At 40.7% G+C, this 14437-nt stretch overlaps 2 protein-coding genes across 2 annotated transcripts in view; one reads left to right on the top strand and one right to left on the bottom strand.

Annotated features, from left to right (window-relative positions):
- SS18L1 (SS18L1 subunit of BAF chromatin remodeling complex) overlaps positions 1–2370 on the bottom strand; it is a 38302-nt gene extending 35932 nt beyond the window's left edge. Inside the window, 1 exon segment of the mRNA XM_081949751.1 lies at positions 1703–2370. Within this exon segment, the coding sequence (XP_081805877.1) occupies positions 1703–1831 (129 nt within the window). The 5' untranslated portion in view covers positions 1832–2370.
- Positions 2371–2758: 388 nt separating this feature from the next.
- Positions 2759–12495, top strand: PSMA7 (proteasome 20S subunit alpha 7). Its single transcript, XM_081948411.1, has 7 exons — positions 2759–3019; positions 6709–6835; positions 8030–8154; positions 9515–9637; positions 10891–11010; positions 11307–11369; positions 12272–12495. The coding sequence occupies exons 1-7, from the start codon at positions 2924–2926 to the stop codon at positions 12365–12367; spliced, it is 750 nt and encodes a 249-aa protein (XP_081804537.1). The 5' UTR covers positions 2759–2923; the 3' UTR covers positions 12368–12495.
- The last annotated feature ends 1942 nt before the right edge of the window (positions 12496–14437 follow it).

The following is a 14437-nucleotide window of genomic DNA, read 5'->3' as shown; positions in this document are numbered from 1 at the left end:
GTCAAAGCTTTTCTTTCAAGATTCCGAAAACACCTTCATGGCTGAGGATCCTGGGTGATGTAGTCTCAGCACATCCAAAGAGAGCCCAGTGGACCACCCTTGCTCCTGGGAAGGCAGGCTTGCTGGAGGGGGCGAGCATTGAAAATCCCAGGTATTGTTTAAGCCTCAAGCAGATCCAGCCTGGCCAGTAGTTTCCTGTAAGGACTAGCTCCTTTCTTGGGAAACTGGGGCGGGGCAGGCGATAACATCTGGAGGGACCTTTCTGTGCTGTCCCAAACTGGCCCAGGGGAAATCTTTCTTTACTCCAGATCTGGAGGGGATTCAATTCCCATCCAGAAGAGCACACAGAATAGAATAGAATACAATAGAATCTGGAAGGGACCTTGGAGGTCTTCTAGTCCAGCCCCCTGCTCAAATAAGACAACCTATACAGTATCTCATAATCACCCCTATCCCAGTCGATTCTTCCTTCCCGATCAGCTTTTAGGGATTTCCCCCGGATTGAATGAATGGAACGAATGAATGAACGAATAAAAGGAAAGGAAGAAAGTGATCAGCCTTACAGAGAACTACAGACGATCCCCCAAAAGGCAACCGCGAAAGGGAATACCGTCAATTCCCCTCACCCCGACGAGGAGCTCGCCACCGCTGCACGCGTTTCCACCCGCAAACAATAATAAAGCTCCCTCCTCCCCCCCCCCATCCCCATTCCGATAACCGGGCGCGCACCGCCGCACTTCCGAGTGAAATACACACACACACACACACACACACACACAACCCGTTGATCCCCGACCCCCCCTCCAAGAAAGAAGATGCATCGGGCAGAGAAGGGAGGGGGGGCTGCTTGTCAATCTTCCTCGCCCTTTTTCCTCCTTCCCCCCGGCAAAGGCTGGAGCGCTGTCAAAAGCGACGCCCCGGCATCTCGGCCGAGCCCCGGCTCTGCAATGCGCCCGCCAGCGAGCGAAACCTCGCAGGACGTCGCTCTCCGGAACCGGCCAGTCAAGGGAAGGGGTGGTGGTGTAATCAAGCCGGGCTGTCGTCGTCCCCCCCCCCCCCCCAAATAAAGAAATGTGTGTGTGTTTCGAGAGGTTCGGGAGGGTTTTGCACGAGCTCGGCTTTGTTCTCCCCTGCCTTTTTTTTTTTTTGCCCCCGTCCTTGCAGCTGCAGCCACAGGCCACAGCAGCTTCCTTTTTTTGCAAACGCCCGTGGGAGCCGGAGCCTTGAAGGAGGAGGAGGAGGAAGAAGAAGAAGCAGCAGCGATGCATCTCCGGCTGCTGAGCGGGTTCGGGGAAGCTGGATGCACGCCTCCCTCTCTGGGATACCCACGGCTGGTGGTCCCTATTAAAGCACCCACCCCTCTCCCTTCCCGTTTTCTTTCTTTCTGTCGTCTGTCTATCTATCTATCATCTATCTATCTATCTATCTATCTATCTATCTATCTATCTATCATCTATCTATCTATCTATCTATCTATCATCTATCTATCATCTATCTATCTATCTATCTATCTATCTATCATCTATCTATCTATCTATCTATCTATCTATCTATCTATCTATCTATCTATCTATCTATCTATCTATCTATCATCTATCTATCATCTACCTACCTACCTACCTATCTTTATGCATACATACATACATATATACATACATACATACATACATACATTCATACGATGGCCTTTTTCCCCCGTTACCTTCTGGATAGTTTGCTGGGTGACCTCTCCTTTGCTCCTCGGGCGTGCAGAAGCAAAGGCGACCGACATGGTGGGGTGGGTGGAGGGGCGGCGTCCGCTTGCCTTTTCCGACCCAGACGGGTCAGGCATGCAGGAGGGCTTTTGCCGGGGCTGCCCTAATCTTGTTATGATCTCCCGGCCGCTATTTCTGCCGTGCAAAAAAAATTTAAAAAAAGAAGAAGAGGAGGCGAGGGAGGGGGGGCAAGCCTGCGCCGCAGTGCACGAGAAGGGGGAGCCGGAGGAAATGGTACAATCTGCGCCTGGAACAACCAGCCTGCGGCATTGCACCAAGAGTTCTTCCGCGCAACACCCCCCCTTTTCCCCCCCTTTTTGGTTTTACCTGGCCGCTTCTGCCTACCAAGGCAAAAGGCGGCGAGGCAGCGGCTGAGCTGGGGCGAAGGGAGAGAGAGACAGAGAGAGAGAGCGGCCGAGCCACCTGAGCGGCTTCGCCTCCACCTCCTCCTCCTTCTCTCCCCCCCCTCTTCTTTCTCCAAATCCACCTTCCTCTCCTCCCCCCTCCGCCCTGTACATGGTGCATCCCTGTTGTCGGCTTTCCTGTCGCGAGCGAATCGCATCTCTTCCCTGATTTTTGCCAATAAGAGCAGCTCGCTGCGCCAAGTGCGTAGCAAGGGGGGGGGAAAGAAGGGCAGCGCTACGCCAAGTGCGTGGGAGCGGCAGGTGGAAGGAGCAGACACGCGCGTACGTCATCTGCGTAGCGTCAGCCATGCTTTCCCGGCGGCTACCTTCTTCACCCGTTAACCTCGCCTAAGCTGTTAGAGTACCAGGAAGCCCGGTACGCTTCCTTATGTATTGGGCTGACAGGTTGGGTTACGCCTCAGCCAGCTAAGCCAATCCTGTTCGAGCGTTGCGTCCGGCCAAGAGCGTCGGCGACGAGGATAGGTCGAGCCGCTTACGGCTGCCAAGTACGTGCTTGACGTAAGGCCCCTGTCTTTTTTCCTCCCCCTCCCCCCTTCTCCCATATGCTTATAAACGCCTGAGATAAAAGCGGAGGGGCCGGCGTATGAGCGCTGCGTCAATAGCGTGCTGCGCGCGGCATCCGGCGCATGCGCGCTGAGGGAAGGTGACGGTGCTGTTTTTTGAGGGGGGGAATATCTCGCGCGACTGCTGCTTCCTTTCATTCTCGGGTCCGGTCGGCGCTTTTTTTGTCGTCTCGCCGCTGTCATGAGTTACGACCGGGCCATCACCGTTTTCTCCCCGGACGGGCACCTGTTTCAGGTCGAATATGCCCAGGAGGCCGTGAAGAAAGGCTCCACCGCGGTAAAGAAAAGGCGCGCTTGAGGGAATTTGAGGGGTGGAGGGGGGGTTGGAAAGGGCCTCGGTCTCGCGGAGCAGGGGACGCGTTTGAACTCCAACTCCCATCACTCCCAGCCGTCAAGGCTCCCACTCCCCACCCCCTGCCCTACTGGCAGAACCGGCCCAATGTTCTTCGGCTCCAGCCCCGGGCCTCGATCTTGTCCCGCGTGGACCCAGGCCCGTCCCGTCCGAGCGCTGGACTTTCCCATCGATTTGCTGAGGAAAGGCTCTAAGAAGGCCTGACTCTGACAGGATGGAAGAACAAGCGAGTTGGAAGGGACCTTGGAGGTCTTCTAGTTCACCCCCACCCCTGCTCTGGACTGGAGACAGACTCGGCCTGTACCATTCCGGACAAATGGCTGTCCGGTTGCTTCTTCAGCCCAATTCTTGAGGATCCTTGCAATGGGCAGAGCATTTTTATTTCTCTGGACTGCAAATTAATAATAACAGTCAATGGTATTTATAACACATTTTTAAATGTTGAGTTGACTGAGTTTCATGTTTAATGAATAAAAGTTTTTTTTTATTATTATTATTATTATTATTATTATTATTATTATTATTATTATTATTATTATTTATTATCATCATCATCATCATTATTATCATTATTCATAATAATGTGGTTTATAAATAAAACGCCAAAAGCTTTTGATGAAAAGATGCACTTCGAGCCCGTTCTAACAACGAGAGGGGCCTCTTTCCAATAAAGGCCCCTTTTCGGGCTGGGCAAGATGGGCCTCTTTTTCAGGCACTTTGGGATTGGATTTTCCAGAATTATCATCAAGGAGGGCCTTGATTTTTGGCTCTACACATCTGGCATGGGGGGCGAGGTGATTTTGATAGTGTTAAACCCATAAGATATATATGTGGGTAAAAAAAGGTAAAGGTTCCCAACTCTAGTGGAGGTCTCTGTGGTTCAAGTGGCCGGCTTGTCTAAATGCCGAAAGGGCACCAAACGCTGTTACGTTCCCACCAAAGGTGGTCCCTATTTTTCCACTTGCATTTTTACATGCTTTTGAACTGCTAGGTTGGCAGAAGCTGGGACAAGTAATGGGAGCTCACTGTTACGAGGCCCTAGGGATTTGAACTGCCGACCTTTCTGATCCACAAGCTCAGCGTCTTAACCACTGAGCCACTGCGTCCCTTTTATATGTGGGTATAGGTGTACATGTATAGCATAGGTATGCATGTGTTTCCCCACAGTATGCAATGCCATAATAGGAGTTTTGGTTTGTAAGCTTTGTTGTGCGCATCTAAAGAATTTGTCTGAATTTTGGTTTAAAGTTGTAGGAAGCCTGGGGTAACTACACAAACTGTGATACAGAACATTGTGGTTCGTTGTGATGTTAGCAGGGGGTCAGAGAAAAGGGGTAGGGTGGGGGCTATGTGTGAGAAGCTCTTTTGTTTATTTGGGTTCATCCTCTGACTATTGTTTTATATTGAAGGGGTTAGATAAAGTTAGGTTTGTTGTTGACACATTTTCTATCCTGCAGAGAACTGAGGATTGTTCTCCAAAGCTAAGTAATTTAAAGGGAAACAGAAAGTGAAACACAGACTCTTGGTAAAGCTTATCTTTCTGGCAAGAACTTTTTCATTTTTCCAGTACTGTACTTTTTGAAAAAATACTGTTTGCTTATGTTTTAAGCTTTAATGTATAACATTTTACTTTTATTTAGTTATAAACATTCCTGAAATGGAAAGGGGTAGGTTCCTAATCAAATAAAGTAATGTGAGGTCCAGAAATGAGCACAACATAGCCTAAGACAATCCATAGAAAGGATTGATAGAAAAAAATGTCTTGACTGAACGAGATCAGAAAAGAGGCTATAGTTACAAAACTAAGAAATAGGATTTTCAGATTGAGGAGGCAGGCTTTTTCAAGGAGTTAAAGATATTAGAGACATCCTATCAATCACTGAATTGAATGTGAGCAGTGTACAACAGTTCTGGTTAAAAGTTGGAAGAATTAAAACCTCAAGTTATAGAAAGAGGGGCTTTGTTAACCTTGTTTAATAAGAAAAAGCAATATAAAAAAAAGTAAAAGTGGCTGAGTGAAATAAAATATTTGTGCCTAGAGTAAGCAATTGAATTGCTGGATGTGAGCAAACAGGTATAGTGAGTGTGCATATGCAATCCTACATTGCTTTATTGTAGCCTGTGTTTTTAAGATTAAAAAATAATTGAGGCAAGTTGCCTCAAAGTAATATGATGGGCCTGGATGTACTTATAGGAAGATGGGATTTTGAAAGACATTTTAGATTAAATCAGTATATTTTTCCTTGTGTAGTTGTTTTCTTTACTTGAGAAGTTGTACTGGACTCAGTTTTAAAATTAAAGAGAACTTCAGAATGCTTATTGTTTTTCTCAATCTCGCTTGAGGAAAATGCCGGAAGATAAATATCAAGCTCAAGTAATAAAACTGCTAGGGAAAGATCACTAACGTTTTGGAGTGGGAAACAAGGTTAAATTGAAGTTCAGGAAAAAGGAGATGCTGCTCCTTAATAGGAAAATAAATTAGGATTAACAGTCAGCATCTCTTGAGTGGGAGAAGCCCAGCCCTCAGGTTTCACTGTATTTGCTTGGGAGATCTGAATATTGAGTATGTCTGCCATTAAAGGTAGTATATTGGCTGTAACCCTTCTTGAATCAATCAGATTTGGCAAATTGTGCTCAGGTTATTCTCCTGATTGCTGCAACAGGTTTGATGAGCAATAGCCCTTGAAAGGTGTCTAAAAGTTGCAATTGGTGAAAAATGGGGCAAGTAAGCTGCTAACCAATGGGTGATACAGGGGTCATAGAATGATCTTGTGTACCAGATGCTTACTGCTTACCAAGCACAATTTAAAGATTCAGTGTAAATCTTTGAAGTCCTAAACAGATATCTAATTGCTAAAAGAGTCTCATGAAGTAACCTCTCCTGTGAGGTTAGAATGAAAGGAGAGAGCTCTTTGAAAATGTTCTCATTATCAGAGAGAGATTTCTTGGCTGTAGTAGATGCCCTTTTTTGATATTGTTTCCAGACATTAGAATGCTCTTCTTTAAGAGATGCCTTGGGATCCTATTTTTTCATCATTTAAAAAATCTGTAAAGGCATCTGTCTTTTGAAGAGAGATGCCTTCATCTTATATTTTGTTTTTTCCCCCAGTTTTCATGTTTTTTTTAAATGCCCTGACTATTTACTAGAGTAAAAAGGTATGATATAGAACAAGCAAATATATAGTATAGGTGTGGCTGCTACAATTTTTGTTTTATTGGTTGTGCTGACTGGGGTTGATCAGAATTGAATTCCATACTATGGGAGGCACCATGAGAGGGGGCACACATAAGGTTGCTTGTTCCAGATGGTGCTATTGCAGGGATGGTTTTGTTTGTATATATTTGTGTTACCTGTTAAAACCACTGAGAAACGTCATACATGTTAAAGTGCAAATTTTCATATCAGATAAAGTTATTTTGATTCAAGTTTTGTTTAGGATAAATTAAAGTTCTGGGTTAAATCTAAGAAGCCAAACCACCACAGTAGAATAGGGAATGATTCTAGTCTGAAATTATAAAAAGGCATTTGTTTTGCTATTGACAATTTTTTAAAAATTACTAATATATGGGAAAGGTGCTTGATATGACACTTACTCCTTCATTTCATATTACAGGTTGGAGTACGAGGAAAAGATATTGTCGTTCTTGGCGTGGAGAAAAAATCTGTAGCGAAACTGCAAGATGAGAGAACTGTCCGAAAGATCTGTGCCCTTGATGACAATGTCTGCATGGCTTTTGCAGGTACTCCGAGGATGGATTTTCAGCCTTTTCCCAGTTTCACTTTTTTTTTAGATTTGTGTACATCTGAGAATTCTTAGCCAGTGCATTGCTTGCTACAAAGGCTAGGAATTACCTTCCAGTGGATCCTTTTGTTGTTATTATTTGCAAAGAATCTCAACAAATTAAAAAGATTGGGGCTAGGGGAAAAAAAAATCTGGGGATTCCTTCTCTTCTATTGTTCTGAAAACATCCTAATTAAGGACTGTTTTCTTTATCCTTCAGGTCCATTTTAAACCTCTCCTTTTTTTAAAAAAGTACTTTAAAATTAATTGTTACGATTTGTTTTTGAGGAGTGTATATATATATATATATGTGTGTGTGTGTGTGTGTGTGTGTGTGTGTTGTATTTGTACTGATAAATAAATAAAGGGAGACTAGTATAGATCTATTTCGAGCTAATTAGCTCTCATCAGCTAACCATACCCTTACTGGGATTTGAACCTGGGCTGTTATATATCTCAGGCAGGAGTCTTAGCCACTAAGCCACAGGCTCGCCTCCTTATCAGTTATACACACATATATATCAGAAATGTCATTTTTCTATTAATGGAAATTTAATTATTTTGACTTGAATATGATAGTGTCATTCTTCTGTCAGATATTTCAGTAGCAGAGTTTAAGTCCCTGTTTTACTCCGCCCACCATTTCTCCCACCTGGTGGGGGTGGATTTAATAGGATTAAAACTGCTGTCAGAACACTACGTGCTCTAGAAGACTGGGAGATTATTGCAATTAAGTTTTCCTGATTTTACCAGTCAGGTTAGCCAGCCCTTAAAGACAGAATTCTGTAGCACTGATTCATCTTTTTACTTAACAGTCAGATTTAGGGTACAACACTCCTTTTTTATTTCTTTTTTTAAACTAAACAATCTTAACAATATGAGCGGAGGAATGGCAGTCACAAACTGTCAGGTTAATCTTTCCTCTGTTCTTTTTCATTCCAAATCATCACAGGAACTCATAAGATATCATAATGAAAGTATGCTGGGAATACATGTAACATATATCCAGATCAAAAGAATTTTTCCCTGGAACATAGGATCAACATGGGCATAAAATAAATAATTCCTTTAACCATCTTACTAAAATAGAAATATTTTTAATCTACCTATTTTGCTAAAAGCAAATTTTAATATTTTGAACTATTGTTTACAGGTCTTACTGCAGATGCCCGGATAGTTATAAATAGAGCCCGAGTGGAATGTCAAAGCCATAGACTCACAGTGGAAGATCCAGTCACTGTGGAATATATTACACGTTATATCGCTAGCCTGAAGCAGGTATGTACATTTTTTAAAAGCCATATCCATTCCTTGGTTTTGTTGCAAACTTTGGGCAAAAATTGAATATAATATAGCTGCTTTTATTGGGGAAAAAATAAAGTCTAATTTCCCCCCCAAAGGAAATGAAAGATAATAGGAAATAATGTTTCCTATTCCAGTTATTAGATACTATGTTTTATCTTTTTTTGCAGCTTTAATACAGGTAGTCCTCTACCTGTAATTGTTCATTTAGTGACTTCAAAATTACAACATCACTGAAAATGACATGACCATTTTTCACACTTATAACTGTTGTAGCGTCCCCATGGTCATGTGATCAAAATTCAGACACTTGGCAATTGACTCATATTTATGACCTTTGCACTGTGCTGGGATAGTGTGATCTCCTTTTACAATCTTCTGACAAGCAAAGTCAATGGGGAAGCAGATTCATTTAACAACCGTCTGCAGTGATTCACTTAGCAACTGTGACAAGAAAGATCCTAAAATGAAGCAAAGCTCACTTAGTAATAACAATAGCACTTAGACTTATATACTGTTTTACAGGGCTTTATAGCCCTCTCTAAGTAGTTACAGAGTGAGCATATTGCCCCCAACAATTTGGGCCTTCATTTTACCCACCTCAGAAAGATAGAAGGCTGAATCAACCTTGAGCTTGCTGAGATTCGAACTGCCAAATTGTTGCCAAAAGTCAGTAGAAGTAGTCTGCAGTACTGCACTCTAACCATTGCGCCATGGCTCACTGTGGCACTTAACAAATATTTCACTTAGCAACATAAATTTTGGGCTCAATTGTGTTCGTAAATCAAGAACTACCTGTACTTGCTTCTGTCTTTGCCAACTTAGTGATGTTCTTTTAATTAAAGGGTATGATAAGGATACCTTTCAGTTCCTAAATATGCATTTGAAAAAAATCCAAATTCCAGACTATTTTTAATAGATTAATGAGCAAACAGATTTAAAATATTGATTCTTCAGCATCTTTTTGATTACTAGTAAATTTTGTTTTCCAAAAACTATAGAGTACTGTTTTGCAATTTTCAAAAAGCATGGATTTGAAAATGATATTCTGAGTTTGAAACATCTGTTCTGTACTTGCTGGAAGTATTTCAGTGCTGTTTGATCATTCAGAAGTTTTGCTTCTTTAATGTGGAGCTAAGGTTCAAATTCACTCTTTTGAACTCTGAACTGCTGTCTGAAATAGGGACTTTTGCACTTAAAATCTTTTGAGCTCTTCTTCAGAACATAATCTGATTACTTAGTTGTCAAGTACTTGTTCATGGATTTTTACATCACTTGGCATACAGTTGTCATAGTTCTATTTTCATAACACCATTTCCCTCCTGTTCTTCCTCAGCGATACACCCAGAGTAATGGCCGCAGACCTTTTGGTATTTCTGCCCTTATTGTAGGGTTTGACTTTGATGGAACTCCAAGGCTATATCAGACCGACCCTTCTGGCACATACCATGCTTGGAAGGTGAGTTGACCCATTGGATTTTGTGAAGGTGAAAATGAAGGAGCACTTAAACCCTATAAGTAAATACTTCCATCAGATTAATTCACGCTCATAATCTATGGAAGATCAGAAAGTATTAAACAGTTTTATCTAAATTTCTTATTCCTTCGTCTCCAATTCTGGATTAGATATCATTCCCTTTTTAAAACTGTTTAACCATACTGTGATTCAAAATAGTACATTCCCTATTATTCACAATCCATGTATTTTCCTGCATTTATTTATATGGAGGAACCAGAGTTAGACTAGGTTCGTGCATTATACTAGCCACAATGTGACTGGTTTGGTTTAACAAGATATGTGAATCCTGCAAAGTGGAACATGGTTAAGCAAATTTAGTTCTTTGCTTAGGATTTAATGGGCCACTAGAAAAGTAGCCCCAAGGCAAGATAGGTGGCAAAAGAATTAAATAAATAAGTAAGTAAGTAAGTACATTTTGAAATGAAAGCTAATCAATGTGGAAACAACAGCCAAAAATGGCACAAAATAATTTATAGCAACTATTTGGTTAAAGTTCTATTGTCATTTGTGTTCTCTTATTTGTAGGAGTGTCTTCTTTTTGATATGATAGCACTGTAGAACTTCCCAGTCAACAATTGGAATTACCTCATTGTTAAAAATATTTGTTCAGATATAGAAAATGCACATGGTTACCCATCTTACATATGAACTCCGGGTAGCCAACAATAATGAAGAAGAGCAATATAAAGCTCAACCCTTGACCAAATAATTAAAAGGAATCGTAGTACAATAGCAAAGGCACAATATAACAAACTGAACCACACAAACCACACTTGCAGGGAGGCTCCCTAAAAGCCAGTTGTTTAAGAAGGACAGAGGAGATGGGGTCTTACGGGAGCCTGTTACATAGGACAGGGATCATAATAATGTGGGCCTGTCTTGCTGCAAAATACTTTTGTCTGATTTCCCTAGACCCTGGAGTAGTAGATTAATTTCAGGGTGAGGTATGCAGTAATTGGACCTGGAATATAACCATCAATTGGCTTTGTCACTTTGTGGAAAAAAGAATTTATCTCTCTCATTAAGAATATTGCATGTTAGAGGACTGTTGATGTTAATTGGGATCAGTGTCTGATAATTGTTATTAGCTGGAGGCATCTTAAGCTCTCACATGAAACATTTAAATATGTAAATATTTCATTGACATTTTTCATCATTTTGCCAAGCTTTGCCAAGTATATTTCTTATCCTAGGCTAATGCAATTGGCAGAGGAGCAAAATCCGTGCGGGAATTTCTGGAGAAAAACTATACTGATGAAGCCATTGAAACTGATGATCTGACAATTAAACTTGTTATCAAAGCCCTTCTTGAAGTAAGTGACAACATTTGAATTGTTCCTAACTTGATTATTTTGATAAACAACAAGCCTAATAATTTAATATACTTTAATTTCATTCAGTAAAATTAAGAGCCAGAGTTCTTTGCCTGGTTCTAAGATTTATTTGGAAGAGAGAGATTTTTTTCTGGGTGTTCTAAACTTATTAGATTGAAGCACTCTTAGATTTGTCATGCAGTTCAAATGGGATGTCATCTTCTTTCATTGCAAAAAGATCCTCAATTATAATGCGTTTGTAAGGAAATTGTTTTTCTAAATTTCCACATTTTAAGGTTGTGCAGTCTGGTGGAAAAAATATTGAGCTGGCTGTTATGAGAAGAAATCAACCTCTCAAGGTAAGCTGACTTAAATAATACTATTTTTTTTGTTTTGAGGATGGGTTGTATATCATAGTTGCTTGCAAAAGAGCCCTGCACTTGAAAGGGGATGGCTTCCTAATAAATAATATAGATAATTGACTTCTATACATACTTGAAGCCTAATTAAAGGAATAATTCATTGCAAATCATTCTGTTTCCCTCATTCAATTTTATTCCTAAATTCACATATACATGAAAGCAGACTTTTTCAAACTGGATAACTTAAAAGATGTGGGGATTTCAACTCCCAGAGTTCCTCAGCCCCAGAATAATGGTCCTACTGGGATTGGTTCCATGGAGGGCAATTTTTCCACGGCCTGTAGAGGACATGGTTTCATTTGCTGTGTGGATCCTGTGCGTGTGTAAATGGGGATTTGCTCGTTTGCATGACCTGGCGGGCCTTGGACCAGTGGCGGTCCACAGCCCAGGGTTTGGGGACCCCCGTTATAGAGCATTATAAATGCAATTTGAAATTTTGTCTCAAATGAAAAAAATTATTGCACACTGATTTTATATTATGTTAGCAGCAGCGTCCTTGACCTAACACAGGGGTGTCCAAACTTGGGAACTTTAAGACTTGTGGACTTCAACTCCCAGAATTCCCCAGCCAGCTATGTCCACAAGTCTTAAAGTTCCCAAGTTTGGACACCCCTGACCTAACAGGACTAGAAAAGATGGGGGTGAATAAAATAGGTAATTGATTTATCTGTATTTCCCTTACCTGGCTTGCTTAACTGCACTGTTACTCTGCTTAGTACCATTGGATCAATGAGAATCCTTCAGAGGATGAGATTTCAGGGAACAGTCCACACTGAAAACTCTGGTTACATAATATTTGAAACTGACCTATTGATTGCATTTTCATCACTTCCCTTTAGATACTGAGCCCTGATGAAATTGAAAAATATGTTTCTGAGATTGAAAAAGAGAAAGAAGAGAATGAGAAGAAGAAACAAAAGAAAACTACAACATGATGAATGAATTTCTTTAGTTTTGGTTTTTAAATCAATCATGAGTCTGTATAGATATGTAAGCATTCTATTTCCTTGTTCTCTGCCCCCTTTAAGAGGTCTACAATAAACCACCTGTTTTTTTAAGCTTGTTACTAGAAGAGGCTCCATTCTTATATGTATATGTATATATATAAGCCAGACTGCAATACCAGTTTTTCTAAACAAAAATCGAAAATGTTTTCATAACTTGTTCAGGAACCCACAATTTGACATAGAAGATACCTTTTATTACTATTTGTTCTATTACTGTTTATCACCACTGCTGCATTGCTAATGTTTATGTTCCAGTTTATTAAAATGCATCAGGGTAATGACTGACAGAGCCTAAAATTGCTGAAACCTCACTCCAGCATGATGTGGAAATGGTTCATACTGAAGTTTTGCACTTAAATTACGAAAGATAACATGTAAACTTCTGATCCCTGTTGAACGTTTGACAGTAGATCTATGTGTGAATTGATTTCTTAACTGCATGGCAGTAAATTTCAATAAAATCATTTTGGCAGGTAATCTAGAAATTCTCATAGAGATTCAGGATGGGACCATGGTTGTAATGTCACCCTGAAATTATGAAAATGTTACCGTAGTCTTTCTTTGAAAAATATATTGATGTTGAGCCCTTTTTTTACAAGCTAATCTGGTTTTGTTCCTTTGTCAGTTCCAGGCAATCATCAAAGTCACGGAGTTACAATCCAAAACTTCAAAGAGTTGGCAAACATACATATCAAGTAGTATATTTTGTGGGGAAAGGATGCAGTATAGTGAAAAGTATTTGCATATAGAACAATTGGAAAATAGGGACTATTAAGTTGAATCATTGGAAAAAGGGGATTTTCTGTGGCTTAGAGCAAATAAGCATTTCAACAAAGATATTTTTTTTTGCCTGTTGTTTGAATAATGGTCCTTTGTGACTTTGCAGCCCAGATAGAATAATGTAAGTTAGAAAACCAAGATTCACAGGTCTGAACCATGCCTTGTGGCAGTGTACATGTACTGGAGAATACTTGTAAGCCTTTGAAAAGTAGTGTCAAGATCCTGACTAACGAACCTAAGAATATCAGAACTCGGATGCTGAGGTCTTCCTCGAAGACCTTTATTGGATACATCATATCAGCATGATCAAATGGAAAACCAACTCCAAATGCTTCCCTGTTTCACTATAATTAAAATAAATAATTCCCTCCCCAAGTCACGTTGGCCAATTAGGTTAATTGGTGGCCTCTCCAGGCACTCCTTCCCATCTCTATCCACCATCTGTAGAGTACCTTGATTCCCATGAGAAAGTTGTTTTTTGCCTAATGTTATTTCATCCTCCTTTTCCCTCCTCCCAAGTGGAACTGAGGAATAGCAAAATGGCTTCTGCCAGGTTCAATTGGAAGTTGACAGGTAGTGCACAAGTGCAAAATTCACAAAGATTCGAGACTTGGATATAGTAATGGTAATGAATGGAAAAGTATGGTAATTTTCAAGTTCAGTATAGGTGTTTCACATGATTTAAAAACAAGAAGAAACTTGGCTTCTGAAGTGATGGCAGGATGTTTCATTGATACTTTCAGAACAAGTAGTTTTAAAAGGGTATGTTTCTAATGGGTTTTCATTCATCAGTATTAATGCTTAACTGCCAATTACCAAATTCAAGGAAATGTGCTCATCCCAGTGTTGCTTTATCTGGGCAGCCTATTAATCTCGAACACTCAAATGGCATGTGTCAGCAATATTGTGCAAGCAAGAGGCTATTGCTGTTACAAACACCACAGATCCCCCTTGGAAGTATCACATGTATAGCCAGGACTAGAAAGTTGGTATATTGTAGAACCAATGTCAATAAGAATAGTCTACATGGGGCAAATGTTGACTTCTTTGCAAGATGAATTACTATCTTCACAGAACATCTAGGGGTGTGTAAATCATCCAACCTTGAATTTGAATTTGGTCAAAAAGCCTGAGCTGCATAATCAGATTTAGCTGTTTTAAATATTTAATAAGTGTGGCAGAAATCCATGAAAAATTCAGAACTCTTCAGATTCTGGA

Source organism: Natrix helvetica (genome assembly GCF_964273705.1).
Source record: "Natrix helvetica genome assembly, chromosome: 3".
Lineage (NCBI taxonomy): Eukaryota > Metazoa > Chordata > Lepidosauria > Squamata > Natricidae > Natrix > Natrix helvetica.
Note: the sequence above shows the minus strand (reverse complement) of the source record. Positions and strands in the feature narration are given on the sequence as shown.

What these genes read in the sequence shown, in the direction of transcription:
- PSMA7 (XM_081948411.1), top strand. Translation starts at nt 2,924, where the DNA reads ATGAGTTACGACCGGGCCATCACCGTTTTCTCCCCGGACGGGCACCTG. An exon ending in TGAAGAAAGGCTCCACCGCG is followed by an intron (nt 3,020 to 6,708) that starts GTAAAGAAAAGG and finishes TTCATATTACAG; the next exon opens with GTTGGAGTACGAGGAAAAGA. An exon ending in ATATCGCTAGCCTGAAGCAG is followed by an intron (nt 8,155 to 9,514) that starts GTATGTACATTT and finishes GTTCTTCCTCAG; the next exon opens with CGATACACCCAGAGTAATGG.